The sequence below is a fragment of the Periplaneta americana genome, chromosome 11 (genome assembly GCF_040183065.1).
Source record: "Periplaneta americana isolate PAMFEO1 chromosome 11, P.americana_PAMFEO1_priV1, whole genome shotgun sequence".
In the NCBI taxonomy this organism is placed as follows: domain Eukaryota; kingdom Metazoa; phylum Arthropoda; class Insecta; order Blattodea; family Blattidae; genus Periplaneta; species Periplaneta americana.
This window is the reverse complement of record NC_091127.1, coordinates 164,400,042-164,425,673: the sequence shown is the minus strand read 5'-3', so window position 1 is coordinate 164,425,673 and position 25,632 is coordinate 164,400,042. Positions and strand designations below refer to the sequence as shown.

General features: G+C 32.5%; 1 protein-coding gene across 1 annotated transcript; it reads right to left on the bottom strand.

The window, feature by feature from the left end:
• Window positions 1-12,373: 12,373 nt before the first annotated feature.
• On the bottom strand, window positions 12,374-25,182 carry LOC138709570 (gastrula zinc finger protein XlCGF26.1-like). The gene is made up of 4 exons (XM_069840432.1): window positions 24,841-25,182; window positions 22,719-22,886; window positions 19,827-19,933; window positions 12,374-17,044 (listed from the first exon to the last, which is right to left on the bottom strand). The coding sequence occupies exons 1-4, from the start codon at window positions 24,961-24,963 to the stop codon at window positions 16,267-16,269; spliced, it is 1,176 nt and encodes a 391-aa protein (XP_069696533.1). The 5' UTR covers window positions 24,964-25,182; the 3' UTR covers window positions 12,374-16,266.
• Window positions 25,183-25,632: the final 450 nt, after the last annotated feature.

Here is a 25,632-nt window from a genome sequence, read left to right as displayed (position 1 = left end):
GTGTTTAGATAACTCCCTGAGCACGAGTTTTTACTCCTTCAGGGAAGAATTAAGACTTTATTTTTGTACGTATTTTACTAACAATAAACAACAATAAACAATAAACAACAATACAAATGATTTCACAGTACTTAATTCTTCAAAAATATTAATTTCAGAATCTATCTTTATTAGATTTGTTTCCTTGTTTTGATAAATACTACCTCTTCTCAAAATTTTTATTCTTTTTAAAATACGTTTTCATTGCTTCTATCTGTGTCCAATATTATTTCTTACCAAAAGCTTGTAAGCAAGAAGATCATGAGAGAGAGAGAGAGAGGGAGAGAGAGAGAGAGAGAGAGGAAAGAATGGAAAAAAATGCTGGATAAAACCAGCCTAAATGTATTTCACACTACCAATCTCAAAGAATTACCAAGAATCGGATTCCTGCCTCTTTGGCAAAAACCCATTAGCTAACCAAGCTACTTCTGCGACCAATATCTATAGAAACTAAACGAAATCATGGCTGTTACAAGTAGGCCTACATTTTTGCGTAAGTCGATCAATATTACATTTAATGTTGTACTCCCTTCCCTTATCTTATGACCTCCAGATAAGAAATGGCTGCATTGTGCTCCTTGTGATGACAGAGGAAACGAATGATCGTTCGTGAGGGGTCAAGTTCCATAGCGAATGTGGTGAAATGATCTACATTTGTCATTCAAGAAATTTTAGAATCACACATTTCGTCACCGTTTTTATGAGGTTAGATATTAGATATTCTTATTCAGGGTGATCTGGAATGATCTTATACTGCTTTAGGTTTACCAATTATCCTCTCTTTTTCCGAACATATCCTCATGTGGAATAGCGAATGAATCATCTGGTAGAAATTTTATAAATTTACTATTTGTAAGGAAAATTATCTTAAGGGGAGAGGATGGTATTTTTTTTAACTTTTTTCCTATTTGGTGTAAATTATTAATTTTTTGTATGTAGAGAGCTCATAGCTGTGGCAACTCAACCAAATAAAAATTAAAAAAAAAAATTATTTGGCGGCCCAAATTTGAAAAAAATATACCCAATGCAGGATTGTAATAAAACCGATATATCTAAACCGTTTTTAAAGATAGATTCAAACAGTTTTTGCAATGTATTTGCAAAAGTATGTTCTACAAACTGTCTGTAACAGAATTTTGATATTAGTCCCTACGTTTGTAAAATAAACAATTAAAATTTAGTAACAATTTTCTGATTTCATTTCTTGTAAACAAACGGACGTATTTTTTTAAATGAAATCAATTAACAAAATTCTGTTACAGAGAAAAGTTTCCTAATAGTCTAAAGAATGTGTGTTCTAAATTTCATGCATGTATCTTTAATATTTCAGAAATTATATCCATTTTTGTGTGGCAATGTAGCAAAAAAAATGAAGTTACTGGAAACCGATAAAAGCGGGCGTGTGATTTAAAACTTCATAGGGCAGGAAGTTTAAAAATGACGTATCAACATCCAATAAGGACACAAATACCCACAAAATGTTATGCAATGCATTCCACACATATCAAAGGGTATTTTAAAGAAAAAAAATTTTTTTTTTGAAAATTTTATTTACCGGAAACAACAATAAAAGTGGGCGAGTCATTTAAAAATCCATAATGCAGGAAGTTTAAAAATGGCGATCCACACATATCACAGAGTATTTTAAAGAATTTTTTTTTTTTGAAAATTTAGTCATTTTTTCATAAAAAATACCATCCTCTCCCCTCAAGTAATGTTGATTAATGTTCTTTTTAATGATACAGTATTAAGAGCAATAACATATATCTTAAATGCTCTATTATACTGTATCGCACATGTATCGTAACTTTTAGATGTAAAAATCCATATCCTCCTCTTCTACTGTAGCTGCTGACGTGAATGACAAGGATTCATACAGCCCGGAAGTGGAACGTAAATGCTGTACGAATCAGTATTTTTTTTACAGTCTTCCGCAGAACACTTTAAAAAAATTTGGTATTTGTAACTCGTTTTTCCCGAAATCCTCAAGATGTTCCTGGGATTTCACGGTCTGTTCCTATTCTTATTCTCAACGTTTATCTGCGAGCCTATAAGCAGATGAAATGAGACGATAGCAGGGTAATCCAAAAACGTATTTCAACACGAGATTCCCAAGAACAATAATGAGGAGCATACTATCACAGTCTACTATATACAGTCGCGAAGCTCAATATGTAGTAAAAATGCAAACATGGGTAGTTGCCCACCACTAGGATCGCTACCATCGCCTCATCACCAAGATAAATTCAGTACTAATCAAGACATTCATCATTTTAATACAAGACATAAATCAGATCTTCATCTACCCTCTGTTAGTCTAAGCTGTTTTAAAAAAGGAGTTCGCTATTCATGTATAACAGTCTTCAATGCACTGCCTAATTATCTTAAAGATTTGAAGAACAACGAGAAAAGGTTCAGAAAAGAATTAACCAAATTTCTACATACTCATACCTTCTACACAATTGATGAATTGTTTATGCTTGTGAATTGAATTATTCTACTTAAATGACATGTACAATTTTATATAGCTCAACTAAAATATGTTTTTATATTGACTTAATCTGTTTACTATGTATTGTATTTTTTGTTTAGCATAACTGATGAATTGTATGTACTGTAAATTGAATAGTATACTGTATAGGTCAACTGATGAATTGTTTAAGCTTATAATAAGTTTGTAAATTGAAATAATTTGATTGTATATGTTTGTATAGTTTGGCTGATGAATTGTATATGTTCTTAAAATGATTACTAGTCTGTGTAGCTCTACTGATGAATTGTATATAGACCTACTGTAAATTGAATGGTAATAGGTATAGCTCAACTGATGAATTGTTTATGATTATAAATTGAATTAATCTACTTGATATTAATTGCACAAATTTGTATAGCTTAATGAAAGTATGCTACTTTGTATTGTATATATTTGTACAGTTTTGGCCGATGAATTGTATATGCTTTAAATTGAATAGTAATCTATATAGCTCTAGATAAATTGTTTGTGTTTGTAATTTGAAGTAGTTTGCATGATATGTATTATCAATTTCTGTATATCACAACTAGTTGAATTGTTTATGCCTTAAATTTAATTAAATTGTTTTGTATTATAACATAGCTCAACTTATGAATGATCGTTTGCGTCTGTAAATTTAATAATCTGATTGGCTATGTATTGTATACTTTTAGTAGAGCCATCGATGTAGCTCAGTCGACGGACTCGCTGGGCTGCTGATCCGGAGCTGCGTTCGGGCTTGGGTTGGATCCCCCTTTGGACTTTGGTTTCTTCGGAGGTTTTCCCCAGCCGTGGGACTGAAGCCGGATGGTCTATGGCGAGTCCTTGGCATCAACCCCTTTGATTTGATTACCTGGTTGGGTTTTTCCGAGGTTTCCCCCACCGAAAAGGCAAATGCCGGGTAATATTTTGGCGAATCCTCGGACCTCATCTCATCTCACTACATCTCGCCAAAATGTAAAAAAAATGTAAAAAAAATGTAAAAAAATGTAAAAAAATTGTACAAAATTGTAAAAATTGTAGAAAATTACTAAATTGTAAATCTATAAAAATTTGTAAAAATTGTAATTGTATATTGTAAAATGTTGACATGTTCCACATCTTAAAGCTTCATTGCTCATGTAAGATCTATGGAATAAAATAAATGAATGAATGAATGAATGAATGAATGAATGAATCGCAGATCTCTCTCCTAGCAGCCGACAAAATATGTTACACTTTCGTTGTCGTGTTCTTTTGGAAACATTAACACCTTCCTTCCATTATTGAATTATTAAATGCATAAAGTTAATTTATTATTTTAATGTAGTATATTAAATTCCACCATAAACTGGAAGATACCTGCAAGAAATAGGTTAATATAATTTTTGTTTGTGCAAAACGAACTGAAATTTACTATAATAGCTTCACTCATTCAAGATTATAGCGATAATTAACTATGAAACCAATAAATATTAATTTGAATTTCCCTTTACAACAATAATAATGGAAATATGAATTAATGGAGTAACTTACGTGTACCGGTACTTGTAGTGTAGGCTTACGTAGTTAACAAAGTGGGATGAGGTTAAGCAATAATAATCACACTAGAATTGGAAATAAAACGTGATCAATAAATTTTATTGTAACAGACTTTTTCTACGTCTCTAGTAAAGTAACAAATAAAAATAACAACAAAATTAACAACTATAATTAAAAACATATCCTTTGAAGAAAAAAATAGGCCTAAGCAATAATAATCCCACCAGAATTGAAAATAAAATGTGATCAATAAATTTAATTAAAACAAACTTAATTTTTCTACGTCTTTAGTAAAATAACACATAAAAATAATAACAAAATTAATAGCTACAATTAAAAATATATCCTCTGAAAAAAAAAGTAGACCTAACCTTTATTTCTCTGGAAATTTAGCAGCCTAAGTGACGAACTTTAACCGGTATCTAATGTCCTTTCGGTTAGACTGAAACATTTCATTGTGAAATTTAAGGATATAATGTATTCTAACAGTCACAAAGAACTTCAAATTAACAGTTTTGTTTCTGCACAACATTCTTGTGGAAACCCAGGAACCTTTCTGAATCTTTCGGAAATCGGAAAAAGGATAACTCTGGCCTCTTTCTCTTACTGTTGCTACAATTTATAGCACTACAAACGTCTCCTCCTTGTCCCATATTATTATTCCAATTATTATATTTTAGCCATTAACATATTCATTATAACCAATAACGAACATTTCACAAGCATCAATGTGAAATAAGCAACGAGCTAGCACTCGATAGAAATACGACACAGTCCAAAGTCGACCATGGACAGTCTATTGTTTCTAGTTGCTAACCGCTTGGAGCGCTTTATCACGAGATTTGCAAAAAAACACCTCAAGCTTCGCGACTGTATATAGTAGACTGTGATACTATCAAAGTTAGACAACTTCATTTTTCTCGATTTCGAGATATCGATTGTTTCTCATAATTTTGTATGCTGAATGCGATTCAGGAATTGTTTAGATTAAAAAACTGACAGAACAGAGCGAAAATAGCACTTAATTGTGTGGTTTAGAATCAAAATGTAGACAACCCCACTGTGGCTTGGTTTCAAATAGGACAATTCCTTCAGTAGCCAATGAGAAGCCCACATTCGTACCACCTTTTCCCATCACGCATCGCGAATCCAACATGGCTGATTGTTTATATAATCGGTTTGTGGATGAATAAGACATAGGACTGTTTTACGTAAATTTTCTTTGTAAAATTATGTTACATCGTGATTTCAATAAGAATATGGAAGTTCATGTGAAAGAAGTTCCTTGAAAGGAAGCGAGGAAGCTTCGTTTGGTTTCAAAAACAGACAACTCCATGACTTAGTTTCAGAGATGGACAACTCCACTTTTTAAACCTAAATTGCGACCTGGATATTAATTTTTATCACATTTCGAGACTGAAAAAAACGTTTCTATGACTCATGAGAATGTTTAAAAAAATGTACGTATAACGGTAACATTGGTTTCCAAGGATCTAGTTTTTCGCCTCTTCTGTAAAAAAAGCAAAAGTGAAGTTGTCCAACTTCGATACTAAGCTCCTCAATTAAAAGATAGAACAATGAAATCTATATTTACGGTACTGTTAATGGAAGAGTAAGTAAAGGACTTTAATTATATGTAACATGTTTGATTGTAAATCAAGTATTTTATATATTGTAACATTATTTAACAAGAATATCCACCAGTAAACTGTACTAAAAAAGTTAGGCCTACGTATATTGTTTTTATTTCGTTTCCTTTTAGCCATAACAGACTTACAAGGCAATTTGAAAGCTGTAAGCTACTACAAATAATTTAATATTACATTTAGAAATTTAGGCCCCTGGAGAAATAACTGTTTCCGACCCTTACTTTCTTATCTGAAATTGTTTATTTTTGATCTACTCTATCATCCCTCAAAGTTTGTAAAAGTTATTTTTTCGCACCAGATGTATGCATATTGTTTTTTGGTTATCATCGATGATAGCCATATGCTCTTCTGTAAAGCCTTGGTTTTTTCTGAACCGACGCATGCGAAGTGCGAGGTGAGAAGCCCGCCTCGCACAAATCCGGACTATACGAGAGATAGTGAGTGGTTTCTATAGCTGTGATTTACGAGGGAGGTCTGCGCACCTCGCAGCTATAGAAACCACTCACTATCTCTATTTGTGCGAGGCGGGCTTCTCACCTCACAGGCGTTGGTTAAAAACCAAGGCTTTAGGAGGCCTGCAAAATGGTTCTATTCAAAACATGATTTTTGTTCCTACTGACGCATATTTCTCAGTAGTGTATTACGAAATTAATTTCGGCAAATCATCTACATAAGTGCGGTTTATGATTTCCTCTCGTGTACATTTAGCTTATATCATACATATCCCCCACTTGTCGGCCTTGAAACTTCCTTGGTTGTTTACATCATACATACATTTGCCACGTCTCATTTCTGAATATCTGGATCTGACTGCACAAGAAAGAGATGAATTCATCGAATTTTCCTGTCACTCTGCTTTGAAGATGAGATCATTCAACCGCAGCGACTCCTTCTGGTTATGCATCACAGAATACAGTTTTAAGAAAAGAGTTTAGAGTTTTTCTACTCATCTATACATCGTATACACTGTAAAGAAGGCTTTAAACAATACAATATTGTCATACAGCAGAGTTCGAATTAAGGCAAGAAGTTTCTTAAGCAACTCAAACAGTGAATGGAGGAACGGATTTTTTTCATTGTTTCTTTAACTTAAAAATTCCAATTTAGATTATTATCGAGATTTAGATTGTTATAGAGAGAGGTGTTATATTTATATGAAAATATTCTGGCGTTCAACAATCCAGAATTTAGTGAGACAAGTAAGAAAAACAGGCTCATATCTAAATAAAAAGTAAAAGTTCATAAATCGTATTTCAACTGAATATCACATAGACTGAAGGCTCTCCCACGGAATTGTTAAAAAAGGTAGCTCAACACGCAGATAATGAGTGAATAAAGAGAAATAAGATGACGATTGGTATAATTGCTTAAGAATCAAAATACCACAATAACACCCAACCGAGAACATAAAACAACGTTTCACGCAATAAAGGGATCCAATGATCCCTCGTTACTTTTTAAAATATATAGACTATATATAATTTGAACTGGTAATGGAAATTACGGGAAAACGGCTGAACGGATTTTAATGAATGTCCCGTCATTTTGAAGCTTGGAACTCAAAGTTTTTCAGAAAAATAGTAGTTTTCAGTGAAATGTCAATTTTTCAACATAAATTTCCTATTTTCCAAAATCCATCTGTCGTCAGTTTTGAAAACTAGCTAATTGCATTTCAAAATAAAACAAAACACACACTACAGTAAACAATATTACACGAAGGCCATGACCTGCAGGATTGCTGACATATTTAGAGCTCAAATTAAATTGCTTATTAAAAACTTAACTTATTAAAAATAATTTACAGGTTCGATTCTGTGGTGTGTAATTTTCTGAGTACAGCTGTGTATTGGATATTAAAAACTACAAAACTTGAGGTGGTCTGATGACATTACCATTAGAAATGAAATATTATTGTAGTTAATGCCATGATGTGACTCTTTTTCATCAATTATACATATTAATGCTATATTGGTGATATGGAAGTGAAACGTTTTGGGGTTATATAAGTAGTTGTAGAGAATAACTTAAATTAGATTTTGATTTCTATATTTTACTGATTGGCAGCTATGTTACTGAAAGCTATGAAACTTACGTAAGATAATAATATTATTAAAAATCAAATATTTTTATAGTTATTAATCAAGTGAGGTTGGGTCTTTTTCATATATTTAATGGCGGTGTGGTGTAGATATTTATATGCGTGGTTCTCTTCAGTATTGGCTCGAGAGAGAGTATCTTTCATTATTATGGAAGCAAATAACTTTCAGAATGTCTGGTATTCTTCATTGAGAATAAATCTGAAAAATGTTTATTTGAACGTCTAATGAACTTAGTTTGCAGCATTTGCTGCACAGGCCACTAGTTAAATTAAATTGAGAAATGAAATGACGCTCTTACGTTGCATAGAAATTAATAATTAATTACGTAATCTATAATTACACTAAAAAACTTTTCCTCCAATAGAGCTTAAATATTTAGACCTATATACCTTTCCAAATTGAATTGACTTGTAGATACTGAATCTGAACAAAATGCGTCCAATAGTTTAAAAGAAATCGCTATAAAAAGACAGAATCATATGACGTACTGACAACCACCTTTTCGGCAGCCAGGATGCTAAATACATGAAAATCAAGAAATATATTTTTCAGCCTCAAAATACTTCCTCTTTATATACTTCATATAATAGTTGAGTAACATATCTATCATGATATCTTATACAAGGAGATATCCGAGTCGGATTTTGCAATATAAACTCTACATAGTCACAAATAGAAACGTATGATCGGACACTGGGTCCTGAAAATCTCTCTATCAATTCACGAACATGCAAAGCAAGGCGATGCCGTAAGCTTATCCTTCCTTCTGGAATTGCTTGCGTCACTCTTAAACCGCTTAGTATCGCCGTCTTTATCATAGATATCTGTGTAAGAGGATTTGTGTCGCCTTGAACCAAGGATGAAAGACAAATGCGCCAAGCTGTGCGAACTGTGCCAGAGTGGAATCTGTAAGAAACGTTCCTGGTATTAAAAGCCATAATTGAGCTCTACAAATCCATTATTATTATTATTATTATTATTATTATTATTATTATTATTATTACACTGCTCCGTCGATATAGGAGAAAGTCAATGTTCACCTATTTAGATATACCACGCGGAGCAAGTCCCTGCAATCGACAAGTATCGTGTTTAGGTAGAGCCAAAACCTACGTAGAGCATCGAAGTCAAGGAATATTATGGACAGGAAAACGTTGATCATACGGGAATCGGTATTTAAGAGTTATTAATTCATTATAAAAAGAGAATCTGACACAACATTAATATAAATTAATTTTATTTTCTAGAATATATGTCTGTAAAACTAACTAAATAAATACATAAAAAATAAATAAATAAATGGGTAAATAAGTGAATGAACAAATAAATGAAATAATGAATGAATGAGAGAAAGAACGAATAAATCAATGAATGAATAAATAAGTGAATAAATAAATAAAATAATGAATGAATGAAAGAACGAACGAATAAATCAATGAATGAATAAATGAGTAAATAAGTGAATAAATAAATGAATGAAATAATGAATGAATAAATAAATCAATGAATGAATAAATTAGTAAGTGAATAAATAAATTAGTAAATAAATAAATAAATAAATAAATAAATAAATCTGTAAATAAGTGAATGAATAAATAAATGAAATAATGAATGAAAGAACAAACAAATCAATGAATGAATAAATAAGTAAATAAGTGAATAAATAAATAAATAAATAAATAAATAAATAAATAAATGGGTAAATAAGTGAATAAATAAATAAATGAAAGAAAGAAATAACGAATAAATCAATGAATGAATAAATTAGTAAGTGAATAAATAAATTAGTAAATAAATAAATAAATAAATAAATAAATCTGTAAATAAGTGAATGAATAAATAAATGAAATAATGAATGAAAGAATAAATAAATCAATGAATGAATAAATAAGTAAATAAGTGAATGAATAAATAAATAAATGGGTAAATAAGTGAATAAATAAATAAATGAAAGAAATAACGAATAAATCAATGAATGAATAAATGAGTAAATAATTGAATAAATAAATAAATGAAATAATGAATGAATGAATGAATAAATGAATGAATGAATAAATCGATGAATGAATAAATTAGTAAGTGAATAAATAAATTAGTAAGTGAATAAATAAATTAGTAAATAAATAAATGGGTAAATAAGTGAATGAATAAACATATGAAATAATGAATGAATGAACAAATAAATGAATGAATGAATAAATAAGTAAATAAGTGAATAAGTAAATAAATAAATAAATGGGTAAATAAGTGCATAAATAAATGATAGAAAGAAGAATAAATCAATGAATGAATAAATGAGTAAATAAGTGAATAAATAAATAAATAAATAAAATAATGAATGAATAAGTCAATGAATGAATGAATTAGTAATAAATAAATAAATGGGTAAATACGTGAATAAATAAATAAATAAATGGGTAAATAAGTAAATAAATAAATAAATAAAATAATGAATGAATGAAAGAACGAATAAATCAATGAATGTATAAATGAGTAAATAAATGAATAAATAAATAAATAAATAAATAAATAATTAAAGTAATGAATGAGTGGATGAATGAAAACATTAATAAATACCGGTAAGTGAATAAATAAATGAATATAATAAATAAATAAATGGGTAAATAAGTAAATAAATAAATAAAATAATGAATGAATGAAAGAACGAATAAATAAATGAATGTATAAATGAGTAAATAAATGAATAAATAAATAAATAATTAAAGTAATGAATGAGTGGATGAATGAAAAAATTAATAAATAAGTGAATAAATAAATGAATATAATAAATAAATATGTATATTTCAGTCAGTATTTGGTAGTTTAACTAACAATCCATAGCTAAATAACATGAGCTCGTCAGAACTTCAAATTTCATTCGTGATTATGCTGGATTAGCGAAATGCTGTTCTATAGAGGCAACTTCTTCGGCATTACTATGTTGCAAGTAGGCTAACTGCGAACCTGCAGGCGTAATGGCATTCAATATTGGAGTCTCCAATAAAAGTCTTTTAAAACTTAAATTACAATACGAACATTTTAAAAGTTAATAGTAAGTAGGTCTACTCGTACATGCAATATTCATATTTTTCTACAAAATCAAGTGTACTAAATTTCCAGACACAACAATCAACACTTTATAAACATAACAGATTAAAAAGGAAAACTACGTAAAAACTTAGTCCGCATGTGTATAACATGCATGTCTTTCTTCTTATTTCCTTGCTGCCTTGTTGCCAACAACTCCCAAGCAATTCCCGACAGCGGCAACAAAATAGGATTCAACAATGACATTTACCTACAGATATTGCTGAATCCCTGTCCTGAGCAAGATTAATCCAGTCCCTACCATTATATCCCACCTCCCTCAAATCCATTTTAATATTATCTTCCCCATATACGTCTCGGCCTCCCCAAAGGTTTTTCCCTTCCGGCTTCCCAACTAACACTCTATATGCATTTCTGGATTCGCCCATACGTATTGCCCATCTCAAACGTCTGGATTTAATGTTCCTAATTGTGTCAGATGAAGAATACAATGCGTGCAGCTCTGCGTTGTGTAACTTTCTCCATTCTCCTGTAAATTCATCCCTCTTAGCCCCAAATATTTTTGGTAGGCTACATCTTTATTTAAAACTTCCTTTCTTTCAATATCATTTCTTCTCGAAAAAGGACACTCTAACAATGGATTAACTACATCATCATTTCTCGCCTCTATTTCTACTTTCCCGAAACACATAAATTGAACCACACTCACTACTGTACTACGAAGTAGAATAGTACAACACCCTCGCTCAAGTCATAAACTAAGACATAAGGGGAGTAAACAGTATGCGTCTCTGCCTGCTAAACAGCGGGAATTTTTATGTTATTTATGGCTTATTTAGAAAGACGTCACCACTGCTATACCCACCCCATTCCACCCTTGAGACCGGTCCATGGATGGGAGGAGTGAAAGCTGACCAGGCCACAAGGCCAGACGAATTGTGCCTCAGCTACAAAGTTTCAAGTGCAACCTCAAAGCCCGCGAAAACATACGAAATGCAGAAGCCAGACCCGGCATGAGCGATCCTGGCCTGAGGAACAAATTTTACTGCAAGACAGGCCTATATACATCACAAAGTTTTCAAATACTTCTACAGTGATATATGTTTCATTCAATTGACCAATATATTATATAAAAAAACAAAATTTGATTTCAGTTAAACCAAATGACTGAGGCCTGGCCTTACTTGCCTCAGTTAATCAACCATCACTGTTAGGTAGTTTTGAAAAGATAACGTTCATCCTACACATTTTAATCAGCAAACTAACTTGTTTAAAGACATAGGAGAAAAACACAACACACACACTTCTCTCTCTTCCTCTCTCTCTCTCTCACTCACTCTTACCTACTCATTTTCTCTACCCTTCTCTCTCCACTACAACCTCTATCTCTCCTCCTCACTCAGCTCTCTCATCCCTTCCACATGTTGGTGTCAATTTCATTGTCCTTATTACCACAAGGAAATTTAAGACAGATAATACTACACATATTCACATAAACACGTAAAAACTGTATAATAAAATAAATAATATTTATTTTCCATGAATTAATACAGCATATGCTCAATGATTACATTCTTCAAACAGCATAGCGATATAGTTAGCATCTCTGAGTAATGCATCTTTCATGGCCAGTTTGTCCAAGTAATGTTTAATTTTGCTTAACGAATGTTAAATTAACAGTCTGTTTATTTTTAACGCTTTGTTAATGTATTTTCCATTTGTTCAACATAATTTTGTTTAAGATAACCAACACTTAACTATAACGTCTGTTAGCACTATTTTAACTACTCAACAGCAGTTGGTAATGATTCTACACATGTAAGACAATTTTTGATTGGCTAAAATTAATCTTTAAATTCTATATTATAGAGTGAGTCATGAAACTTGCATAAAATGACAACCTGTTATAGTAGGCCATGCTCCATAAACAAACAGTTGACAAATGAAAGTTGTAGGTGACGTGCTGAATAATAATTACAAAGTAAGGTTATATTTCCTCGTTGCTATTATGGGTACGAAATACGAAAGAAATAAAATAACACTGATGTATTTAAACAGTCCAAAGTATTTTTTAAATGCCATATGCTAAACATTCCCTACAGAGAGACACAAAATATTAATTTCGCAACTTCTGTTCGAACAGCTGTGGAGACATCGGCCATATTTAACTAACTGTTAAACGAGTTAACTGCCCGAAATCCTACATTTAAAATTAACAATCTGTTAACAATCTGTTAAACCAAACTGGTGTTGAAAACATACAATTTTATTAATTAACAAACTGTTTAGAGTTTAACAGTCGTTAAATTTTCTAACAATACTTGGAAAAACACCGGCCAACAGTGTTATAATCTGTAACATAGATCATTTTATTTATTATTTATGGTGTCATTAATATTGACTATACAGATGTCACAGCCAGTCATATCATACTCTTGTAATGTTTAATCCATCCTGAAGAGTCACTATTGCACAGTATAGGCAATTATAATCATTCTATCATCTATTTTTTAAACAGCAGTAGAATAGGTCATGCAACCACAGTTCGTATATAATTCTCCAAGATATATTACACAATACATAAGGTTTCCAAAAAAAACAAGAAAACAAACATATTTTTAGCATCCCTGGGACAAGTGTTTTGGTACCACTATGTAGTTCTATCTACTAGGGCAGCGTTTCTCAAACTTTTCTGAAGTGGGGACCACTTTTTTTAAGTCAGAACAGTTCCGCGGACCAACTTACTCTTGTTCCCTTGGAAAGCAAATTTGTCATTTATGTAGCATATTTTAATACCAGTATACTTACATTTTAATGTAGAAATAATTAATTAATTTATTTAATTGAATTAATTTTATATTAGTATTAACTAATTAAGTTAATGTTAATATAATAAAATGTCTTATATCGTCATTTGCAAAAACAGAAATAAAAAAATTAATGCAGAAACATGCCCGATTTTGAACAAGTGAAGATGTAATTTTACATGTTTTATTATTGGTGTACGACGTACAGTACGTGACCATTTCAATGTGCAGACTGGGTGTCAGCAAAACTATTAAGAAAGTCATAAATACATGAAAAGGTTCGGTACTTTGGTCCTGTTATGAATTCGGGTAGTCCCTAGCTGGTAACAAGCACAGCGCCAGATTTGCACAGAAAAGATGGCGAGAAACACCACGTTCATAGTGCTTTAAATCCCTCTTTTGTTGCTGAGAGTAGAGTGGGAAGGCGATAGACGGGTAGAGTAAATAAATTTCATAAACTATCTACTGAAGGATGGACTGGAAGAAATGGTGAATGGTAGAAAAGGGGGAAGAAGAAGAAGATGAAGAAGATACATGGATCATATGCAGAGACTAAGAAGAAGGCACAAAATAGAAAAGATTTGGGGAATGCTGGGTTTACAGTGAAAGACGTGCACTTGGGCAGTCAACTGTGAATGAATGAATACTGCTTTCACAAATATTACTACTTTTTTCACAACTCAAACCAAGAATGGATTCGGAACACCTCAAAATCTGTGCTTCAGTGGCTGGTCATGATAATATCTTTGAAAAATATTGGAGTGCAAGAGGTCAAATGACTTCATTGTCAAATGCCTGGCATTAGAAAACAACAACTTTTTTCACAACTATGTAAATATTTCATGATAGCAAGAATTAAATTTTGCTTGCACTTAATTAGGCTATGGTATTTAACACAAAATTCAGTGTGTAATTAGACTACACTGCTTAACCTCATTTTTTTTGGTGTTACGATGAATAGTAATATAAGAAATGGACAGACAGTAGTAGTAGTACATCTGGATATTACTGCAAACACAATTTTGTGAAGGTAAAATTCAATTCTCGCAATATTTTGGTAAATTGTTGCTTAGTCAACAGTCCGAAGACAGGTTTGAACCTCACAAGTGACACCAATAAGGCATCACTTATGAGGCAACTAAGCCAGGAGATAATGAGGTAGGGTGGCCAGTTCCTTTTCCCCGCCAATTCAAACATTGCTGACTAGCTACATATTACACTAGTCAGACTTCAGATGCATACAAACAATTGTTCGTCCTCTGACATATCGTCAAGTGAGATGTACTATACATCTTGATTACACAACTTTTAACACTATCACTTCGGAATATGTATGATAAGAACTTTGTGTTAAATTTTAACGTACCTTGTTTACATGTTTCGACCTATTTTCGGTCATCTTCGGAACTGGTCGTTGTTGGTCTTGGCGCCTCTTGTTTCCTGTGTGGGTGCGTTCGTAGTGTAGAGTCAAAGAGTGTATGTGTTTTGAAATTGAGTTGTGTGTTGAGAATATCGTTGGGGTGTGTTTTCGTGTGTCTGTATATTTCATATTGTTCTAGTGTAATTAATTAATTAACTAGTGGACTTACTCGTGTTAATTATGTAAGTTTGTGCAGCTTACAGCTGTTTTGGTGCTTTTTCACACCATCCTCAGAGCCTACTAGATCTCGGCGTCATCTCGAACTTCTCTGCCTGTTATGTGGGTGTGTTTGATTGTTGAAAGGTGTTGAGAAGTGGAGTCAAATAGTGTTGTTGTTTTCTAATGCCAGGCGTTTGACAATAAAGTCATTTGACCTCTTGCACTCCAATATTTTTCAAAGATATTATCATGACCAGCCACTGAAGCACAGATTTTTAGAGTCAAATAGTGTGTGTGTGTACTGAAATTGATCTGTGTGTTGAGAATTTGATCGGGATGTGTTTTAGTGTGTTTGTATATTTCGTATTGTTCTAGTGTGTTGAGTTTTTGGTTCTTGGGTTGTATGTGTAATTATGTATTAATTAACACGAGTAAGTCCACTAGTTGATTAATTAATTATATTCAAGTGTTAAAAGTAGTGTACGCAAGATTCAAAATGGATGTTCTAGTGTGTTGAGTTTCTGGCTTTTTGGTTGGATGTGCTGTATTTCCATGTCTTATGTTGATGTCTCTGTAGGTGTTGTTGGCATTTGTGATGTGTTCTGCATACGTGGAGGTGTTTTGTAATTTTGTTATGGCTGTGATGTGTTCTTTGTAACGTGTTTGTAATGATCTACCTGTCTGTCCTATGTAGAAGTTGTTGCAGGTGTTGCATGTGAGTTTGTATACGCCTGTGTGGTTGTATTTGTTTGTTTGTGTGTTGAGATGTTTTTGTAGAGTGTTATTTGTTCTGTATGCGATGTTGTAGTTTAATTTCTTGAATGAGGTTGCAATTTTATGCAACGACCAGTTCCGAAGATGACCGAAAATAGGTCGAAACATGTTAACAAGGTACGTTAAAATTTAACACAAGAAAGTTCTTATCATACATATTCTGAAATGTACTACCTGATAATAGATGTAGATATCAGCGAGAACTTCAATCAGAGGTATTTGATAAGTAACAAAACAATTAATGCACACTATGTCTAGCTGCATGTTTCTTCAGATTATGTTTCCTTGTAAAACTAGTACCGCAGACAAGACAACAGAACTGCTTCTGCCCTGAATGAACAATTGTGTGTGTCTTGAGATGTGCACGTTGCGTAAAGCTTCTACCACAAATATTACACACGTATGGTTTCTGACCAGTATGAGCTGCAATATGAATTTTCAAAGTGTTCTTCTGTGCGAAACTTTTACCACACAGATTACAACTGAATGGTTTTTCCCCAGTATGCAGAAGCGCATGTGTCCTGAAGTTCCCCAATTGACTGAACCTTTTGCCGCAGACATCGCAAACATGTGACTTCTGTCCCGTGTGGATCAAAGTGTGTGTTTTTAAGTGAGCCAGCAATATGAATCTCTTTCCACAGACATCACACACGTGAGCTTTCTGTCCGGTGTGGAACATAGCGTGTTTCTTCAAGCTGCTGCGCTCTGTGAACCTTTTGCCACATACTTCACACACGTGCGGTCTCCCGCCCACGTGCCTTGCTACATGTTCGTTCAACTTACTCTTTCGCACAAACCTCTTACCACAGATATTGCAAGGTAACGACTCCTGTACAGGCGTAACCGTGGACTCTGCCTCATTTTGAATAGCTTTACTACTCCTGCTGGCCCACAAGTCATCCTGTTGTTCTTCATTTAAGTCTGAAGCGATAGTTTCTGTATCAAACTTATCAGCATCTTTTAATCCACAGATTTCTTGATCAGAAATGTCAACATCTTTCATGTGAGAAGAGAATCTGTACAAAGAAAAAAAAAAAATTCATTATTATTCCTGTAGGCTAACCAAAACAATAATTATTTTATTACTCCCTCCGTTCCAAAATATTTATTTTGATTTATTTACTTATTTAACCTGATAGAGATAAGGCCATCAGGCCTTCTCTTCCCCTCTACTAAGGGATTACAACTATAATATAAAGAATAGAATTACAATTATAATTACAATTGAAGCGTCGGCTGGAACGTTATAAGTTACATTTGGTAAAATTTACAGGAGCTGCAAAAATGTGTACATGTACAACGTTGTTCTTATAGGATAGCAAACTTTTTAGTGGACAAATTTCACGTACGGCATTGATGGACAGTTGCAAGCGAAAGAGTACAGCAAGGTAACATGACATACAATATTATTACACGGAAACATGCCAAATGAAAATTTTGTAACTTACAATGTTGTTCCAGCCGAAGCTTCAATTAATATTAAATTTACAAATACAATAAAAATCAAAGTAGTAAAAGATTAACTGATTAATAAAAGCTAGACAGTTTATTGTAAAAGTTAAGAAGAGAGAAACATTTTTTTTATTAAGTAAAAATTAAACCTACTCTACACAGTAAGAAAATGCTTAATAAGTTTGCTTTTGAACGCTACTAAATTCCAACAGTCTCTGATGTCACTGGGTAGGGTATTCCACAAGCACAAGAGCGAGATTGTGTATGATGATGAATACGATGATGTCTTATGTGTTGGTATGGCTAGTATGATATGATGACAGGTAACTGAAATGGGAGGCAAGGTAGGTAGGTGTAGAGGTGTGAAGGACTTAGAAAAAGAGAACAAGAGAATGAAAATTTTTACGTTCATTAAGCCGTAGCCAGTTTAGAGTTTGGAAGGATGGGGTAATGTGGTCAGCGCAACGGACATTGCAGACGAAGCGAACACAAGAATTATGAACACATTGTAATTTTTGCGACTGGTTGACATTGAGGTCAATAGTAGAAAATCACAATAATCGAAGTGGGGCATTACTAGTGTTTCCACTAGTATTTTCTTGAGTGATAGCGGGAGGAATTTTCGAATGCTGTTTAAGGAATGTAATATGGAAAGCACTTTTTTGGTAATATGGGTTACTTGGTTATTCCAGTTTAAATGCGTGTCAAAGTAAACTCCAAGGTTTTTAACACAGGAAGGAAAAGGGATTTTCGTGTCGTTTAACTTGACTGGAAGAGCAGGAGTAATATTGCATAATAGACGTTGATGCCCCACTAGGATTGCTTGTGATTTTCTTGCATTGAGAGTCAAACCAAACTTTCTGGCCCATGCAGATATAGATTCATAGATGGTATAGTAACAAACAAAACAAGTTTGATTATTGCGCATGCGTGCATGAAATATTTCGCGGTGTGGTATTCCGTTCAGTAGTGAAGGGACTATCAGACAGTGCAGTTGTGAATGTTTCTAGTCTTCTGCAGTGCATCAAACTATAATATTTAAATAGTTCATTATGAACAGAAATCAAATGGACACCTGCTGTGGTGTTCCTGTTGCAGAAAACGTAACACCAACCCAGTCAATTTTGAATAGAACATCTAAGGCACAACAGTCGTATAAAAACGGGTTGTAATTTATTGCAGTTTTTATATTAATTTGTCTCTCTCAAAACTATGTTCGTTTTTTCTTTTATTAATTTCACATCACACAGAGTGAAATGTATCTTATTTTTATATTTTTTTTTTGTGTTAATTTATCAAACAAATAAGTATCTAGAAGATGTATTAAAGTTCCATTATATTACTGAGAACTTGAACAAATCTATGCCATATTTTGGGAACAAATATGTCTTTAAAAATTGAAAATAAATTTATTTCTTATGTTTTCAATCTGGAAAGGAGGTCTTTTAACAGACTTGTCTCTCATAAGTTGATGAACAAACTTCTTTATGATATTAAAGAGTTTTTCAATGTTAATGTTGTTGAATGTTTCTGATACGATTTTGTCTGTCATCTTTTATGTCCTTTGCTTGTTTTTTTTTATATTTTTATTTATGTACGAGGATCATTTCATAAATAATGCACAGGTTGGCAGAACTGTGAAATGGATGACACAACACCAATGAAAATTACGTCAGTTGCGGTTGAATTGAGGAAGAAGCACATGTGTTCATTTCGTCCATAGCATATTCTGCGTTTAGGTAATGAGAGCTAGAAATGGAGCCTACACGTGTCTCGGGTACTGTGTGTTGGTATTGGGATTTTTACGAGTGGAAGTATTAAAAATAGTCTCGTTAAGGACAAATTTCAATGCCCAGGGTGAGAATTGAGTCTTGAATCTCATGATTTGTAGTCACGAATGCTGACAGACCACGAAGCTGTAAGTTATAGAATTTGATTATTATATTGCCATTGATAACATCACCTGTTCTTTATGGAACTAGCAGAACCTTGCTGTATCTGGGGTTGCATTGTATCCTACAAACGTTACTAGGAAAACTACCATATTCTACATTGCCATTTCGTATTCTCTGGTAGTCTACCACACCTTTACAATCTATGAATTATATATTTATTACAATAAAGAGCATGACCACTAATATTATTATTAATTCAATTTGGAGGCAATAAAATGGCATATATATCATAATATTTTAATTAATTAACTTATTTATTTTGTAAAGAAACACGGTTTTATCAATATACCATATGTTTTTCTGAAGGTAAGCCTAATTTATAAACAGATAAACTCATTATAAATAACTCTTTTGCATCTAAAACTACGAACGAAAGTTTCTTGCAACTTACTTCCTTCTTTTGTTGGAAGTTTCCTTTCCTTGAGCTAGGATGTTTCCATCACAAGACACTGTCTGTTGATGTATAATTTCAGTTTTTACACAGTTATTTGCAGTGTCCTGGAATATAACACAAAACTATGTAAGGAAAGAATGCTCCTTCTCATAATAATTCCATTATTTCTTAGATTTCAACATGGTGAATTCATAATCAATTGAAAAATCATTTTAATGCTGTTTCTTAGGTGGTAAAAAGTATTTTAATAATATGTACTGTGTGTGATAAAATTCGTAATATATATTGAAAGAATTAACAAGGTAAAACGATATTCACTGTAAATTCATTCCATTAAAAAATAAATACATCCTTTGCAGATCTGGCATACCTAATTGAAGTGCCTTACAGCTTTCAATTCAGGGATTAAAGATTTAAGAGTTTTAAACTAGGTATCATGGAAGTTCATTCAGCAGAAGTGCAAATTCAAGGCATATACAATCAATTAAACACACATGTCTGTTTTAAGAAAGTGCAATGAAAGATTAATATGATAGTTCTCATGTGTGTACTGAAATAGAATTTTGAATTTTTCAGTGATGTCATTTAATAGTGATATATTGTATAGGCTATACTTCGGACGTTCCTGCAACACCAACTGCACAAATTGCTATGTATGCAGACGATACAGCTATTTATGCAACCCATCGCAACATTAACATAGCCTCAAATCACCTTCAGGAAGCCTTAAACAGCATATGCCCTTGGATTGAAAATTGACGCATCGCATTGAACTACAATAAATGCGAAGCAATGATATTTACTTTGTGTCGTCCTGCTAATCCTCCATTAATAAATCTTTCAACCAACGTGATACCGTGGAAACCAAAGGATGAAGCTGTAAAATATCTTGCAGTGCACTTAGATCGCCGTCTACCATGGAAACATCACATCAACAACAAACTTAAATTGGCCTACTCAAGACTCGCTAAATTATATCTGCTCCTCAACAAGAAATCGTTTCTAAAGCTACAAAATTGCATGCTACTTTACACATCTCTATTACGACCTCTACTGCTTTATGCCTGTCCTGTCTGGGGAGGAGCTGCAATAAGTGAAATTAAACACATCCAGTCATTTCAAAATAAAGTCCTACGAATTTCACTCAATTCTCCTTGGTTTGTCCGTAACAGCCAACTACACAGAGAAACTGGTATTGACACAATCAAACAGTTTATTCATTTACAAGCTAAGAAGTTCTATAACAACCTAGAAAATGTTCCAGGCACCATCCATTACTCTCTCGGAAGGAAGTCCACATTTCCCACCAGAATCAAGAGCCGACTTCCAATGGACCTCATATTATAATCAAAATTTATCATCACACCAACCTATGTAAACAATTATTTATTAACAATTATTTTTGTTCATTGAGGAGCCCAATCTAGGCTGCCCTCAATTCAGTGTCATATATTGTATTTATATTTTTTAGAAATGATCTGTATAGCGCTAAATGCGCTGATCGATCAATAAATTGGGTAATTTCATAGATGACGGGCACTTGGTTGAATATAGTAAATATTACCAACTTCTTTATTTCAGAGTTAAATGTTAGTGATCTTTTAGTGACTTTTACATGTTGGTTCTAGGTTTTTGTATTAGGTGTCGCCGTGATTTTCTTTTAATTTTATTGGTTATAGTTGTCATTTGTTCTAGAATTTTCGTTAATTTTGAATGGATAATGACGTTATCAGTTGTTCTTGGTTGTTTGACGTGAGTGGTGTTATGTTGTGTCTGATGGCTAAAGCTATTGAAAGTTTCTCATTTTCTGATTTTTGTGATTTTCTTTCGATTTGATTGGTTATAGTTATCATTTATTCTAGAATTTTCATTAATTTTTCATGGATAATGACGCTGTCCTGTTGTTCTCTGTTGTTTGACGTGAGTGGTGTTACATTGTAGATTTGTCTGCATTTGTCGAATGGGCATCATCATGCTTACGAAAAGCCACTTTTCAGTGCCAATAATTTATTTTGTGTGCACAAGGTTGGAATTTTGAAGTAAGAGGGAAAGGAAGGAAACCGTGTTATGAAATTTATCTATTAAATTTTGTGTCGATTTTGGTTTAGTTCTTTCGCTGGTGAAGAAGGATTGTGTTGAATGTTGAGAAGAAAACTGTTTTTCTGTGGTTTAAAGGAATTATTTACTGAATTTTCTGTAGAAGTTAAGATGTAATAAGTGTTCGAAGAGAATTTCATTTAGTGTAAACACGTGGTATATTTATGCAAAGTTGACTGTACGACAAAGTGTTGGTTTAGTTCTTTGTTGCCTGCATGGTTTAAGTTCAGAATGCCTTAAAGCCTGTGTCATTTATACTGGAAGTGAAGAGGTTGTCGTTGAAGACGTCGATGAGAATTGAATTTTATTTGATAAGATGATAAATTATTATGTTTTGTTTTATGTTTTAGTGATTTGTGGGGGTAAAGTGCGGACGAAAACTGCCAGAAAAGTACTACCAACTATGAAGTTCGAATCCCACCAAACACCATAAAAATCAAAGATGAAAAATTAAACATATTTTCATTTTTTGAAGGGCTTGTTCTTCTTTAAAAATATGAATATATGTTTGATTTTCTATCTTTGATTTTGTGATGTCTGGTGACATTTGAACTTCATAGTTGGCAGAACGTTTTGGTAGTTTTCGTCAGCCATGTTGGATTTTGCCCGTCTTCTAGGAAATTACCATAAATTGTTTAAAAAAAAATAGTGATATATGTGTATTGTTTAATTTACTATTACCAGTATATGTACAGTACTAGGAAGGATTATGCATAAAAGAGCTCAATCATTTCACATACTTGGAAAATCGTTAAATATGTAGAAATTAAATACGTTAATGTTCTAAATTACCACATTTGGAGGTATCCAATATGGCTGGGCTTCTAATTCTTTGTTATTTAAGTACTGCCTTAATGTGAAATCAGAAGTTTCACACTGCAATTTAAAATTATACGAATTGTTCACTTGATGTACACACTGCTGGCAAACTTGAGCTGGCAAACCGTCTCCTGCACAGAGCTGAAAAAGCAAATTATCTGCATTAAAATACCGTAACATAAGACCAGATGTAAGAAATGCTATCAAAAACATCATCATTATTCCAATTCAGTCATATAGCAATTACAGATGCAATATTACATTTGGATGCAGGCCTACCACATCTCCATCAGAAGGCTTTGCACACAACACATTGTTGGGATACCCTACTGTGTTTAAGGGGAGAGGATGGTATTTTTTGGTGAAAAATGAGTAAATTTTCAAAAATATTTTTTTTCTTTAAAATGCTCTGTGATATGTGTGAAATGCATAACATAATATTTTGTGAACATTTGTACTCTTATCAGATGCTGAGACGCCATTTTTGAACTTTCTGTGTTATGGATTTTTAAATCACTCGACCCCTTTCATTGTTGTTTCCGGTAAATTGAATTTTCAAAAAAACAATTTTTTTCTTTAAAATACTCTTTGATATGTGTGGAATGCATTGCATAACATTTCGTGGGTATTTGTGCCCTTATCAGATGTTGAGACGCCATTTTTGAACTTTCTGCGCTATAGATTTTTAAATCACTCGCCCCCTTTTATCGGTTTACAGTAACTTCACTTTTTTGCTACATTGCCAGACAAAACTGGATATAATTTCTGAACTATTAAAGATACATGCATGAAATTTAGAACACACATTCTTGAGACTATTAGGAAACTTTTCTCTGTAACAGAATTTTGCAAGTACATTGCAAAAACCGGGACAAATCTACCTTTAAAAATGGTTTAGATATATCGATTTTAGTAAAATCCTGCATTGGGTATATTTTCTTTCAAATCTGGGCCCCCTATTTTTTTTTTCAAAATATTTATTTTTGGTTGAGTTGCCGCAGCTATGAGCTCTCTACATACAAAAAATTAATATTTTACACCAAATAGGAAAAAAGTTAAAAAAAAAAATACCATCCTCTCCCCTTAAATTAATAGATATGCATGCATGCTATGTACTCCTTATGACGAAGATTACGAGTTCTTCTCTAATACCAGTAATGCTTATTTTGTTTCAAAATAAATCAAGAAGTTATCTTTAACATCTTCATTTCATCCATTTCACATCTTCTCTCATCACATCTATTCACTGTCCTGCTCATAAAGCTTTATATTAAATCTTGCTGCGATAATCACATGCAAGTACAGTACGGAATTTTAAATGTATCTTTTTCCAGAATTTACTTTTTAATGTTCACTGTATTAACTTTCATGTAAAATGGATTCTACATAATTTATTTTATAGGTTTTCACATTTATAAAATGTCATGGTCCAAGTAAATAACTTTGTGAAGTTGTTTAATAATTTGGTTGCTCATTACCAGTACCATAGAATATGGAACATGTAACATGATAACTTTATTATGTAATACAGGCCTAGAAATAAATTTATCTATAAGTTATACATACATGGATCATATATTATATTTGTGTAGTGTAAAGGGATACCGGTATATACAGTATGAACCGTAAATAATGTCATTAATTTCAGAGTAGTATTCTTTGAGATACTCGTATTTTAAACAAAAAAGTTTAACACAATTTTGCTCGTTTTTGCTTCATTTCCGAGATAAAAATTGTTTTATATGAAACATTTTATAGCGTGTTTTTGAAAGCTATTGATTTAATTCTCAATATCCTCAGTCAATCTAAGACAGCAGTGTATTACGTATAATAAGAGATTGAAAGAATTATAGTTTTGTCCTTTAAATGTGCACAGATTTGATCAGAACAAATGTAACATTTTAAAATTCCTTTTCAGAACGAAAAGTTACATTTGTTCAGATCAAATTTATGCTAAATTAAAGGACAAAACTAAGATCCTTTCAATGATTTCGTTTTTATTTAGAAACTGCTTAAATTCTACATAGGCCTAACTATCTTCCACTTAACCTCAATTCTACTGAATACCTAGCCTATATTTACAAAATTCGTATACCTTTATTACAGGTACTAGAACCATTATTCTGCTGGGAAGATTACCATTTTCACTGAATAGAGGTAACAATGAACTAGTGTGCGACATGCACAATCGACAAATACTTTCAAAATTTGTTGACATACTTAGAATCAATAATGCATCTCGCGAATGTTCACTAAAATGTTATTGAACTCCAACATGCACGCAATTACTACTTCCTGATATTTAGCAACACGTTATGTTGCTTATTATATATGATTGTAGAATTTTAACACTACAATAATAGTCCAACATTTCTGCATAGCAATGTCCCATTACTCTTTCTGTCATTTTTCAGAACTTTGATTTCCAGTGAAATGCAATGTGAATGTATTTTGCGGAACAAAGCCGTTCTCCTGCACAGTAATTACACGAAGCAAAGACTTTTCTATGGTAACCAAGCACAGATTTACCAGCAGTATCTATGACAGATTTTATTTATAATATACTTTGAGGTCTTGGAGAGAGAATTTGATTGACCCTTAGCTACTCTAAGGAATATCCTACAGACTTGCAATATAAGCGAGCAGCCTTAATATAAAATGTAATTTTTTTTCTCAAACCTATCATGATGGCTACTTCCACACTATTTCCCGAAACTTTGTTAATGTTGATCTCTACAAAAATTGTTATAAAAATGATTATTTTTACCTGTATCTTAAATTTTCAAAATGTGAACATCCTTGATCAAAACGCCAGTGGCACCGATCTGGTACAGATCTGTAAAGTGATGAACATAACATTTTATTCTTCTTCTTCCGTCCCGTTTTG

Excerpts from the sequence above, each read along its gene's own strand:
- LOC138709570 (XM_069840432.1), bottom strand. The coding sequence starts at position 24,963 with ATGTCAACAAATTTTGAAAGTATTTGTCGATTGTGCATGTCGCACACT. Across the intron at positions 22,887-24,840 it reads TTCTAGTACCTGTAATAAAG|CTCTGTGCAGGAGACGGTTT; the intron begins GTATACGAATTT and ends TTGCTTTTTCAG. Across the intron at positions 17,045-19,826 it reads ACTTCCAACAAAAGAAGGAA|ATTCTCTTCTCACATGAAAG; the intron begins GTAAGTTGCAAG and ends TTCTTTGTACAG.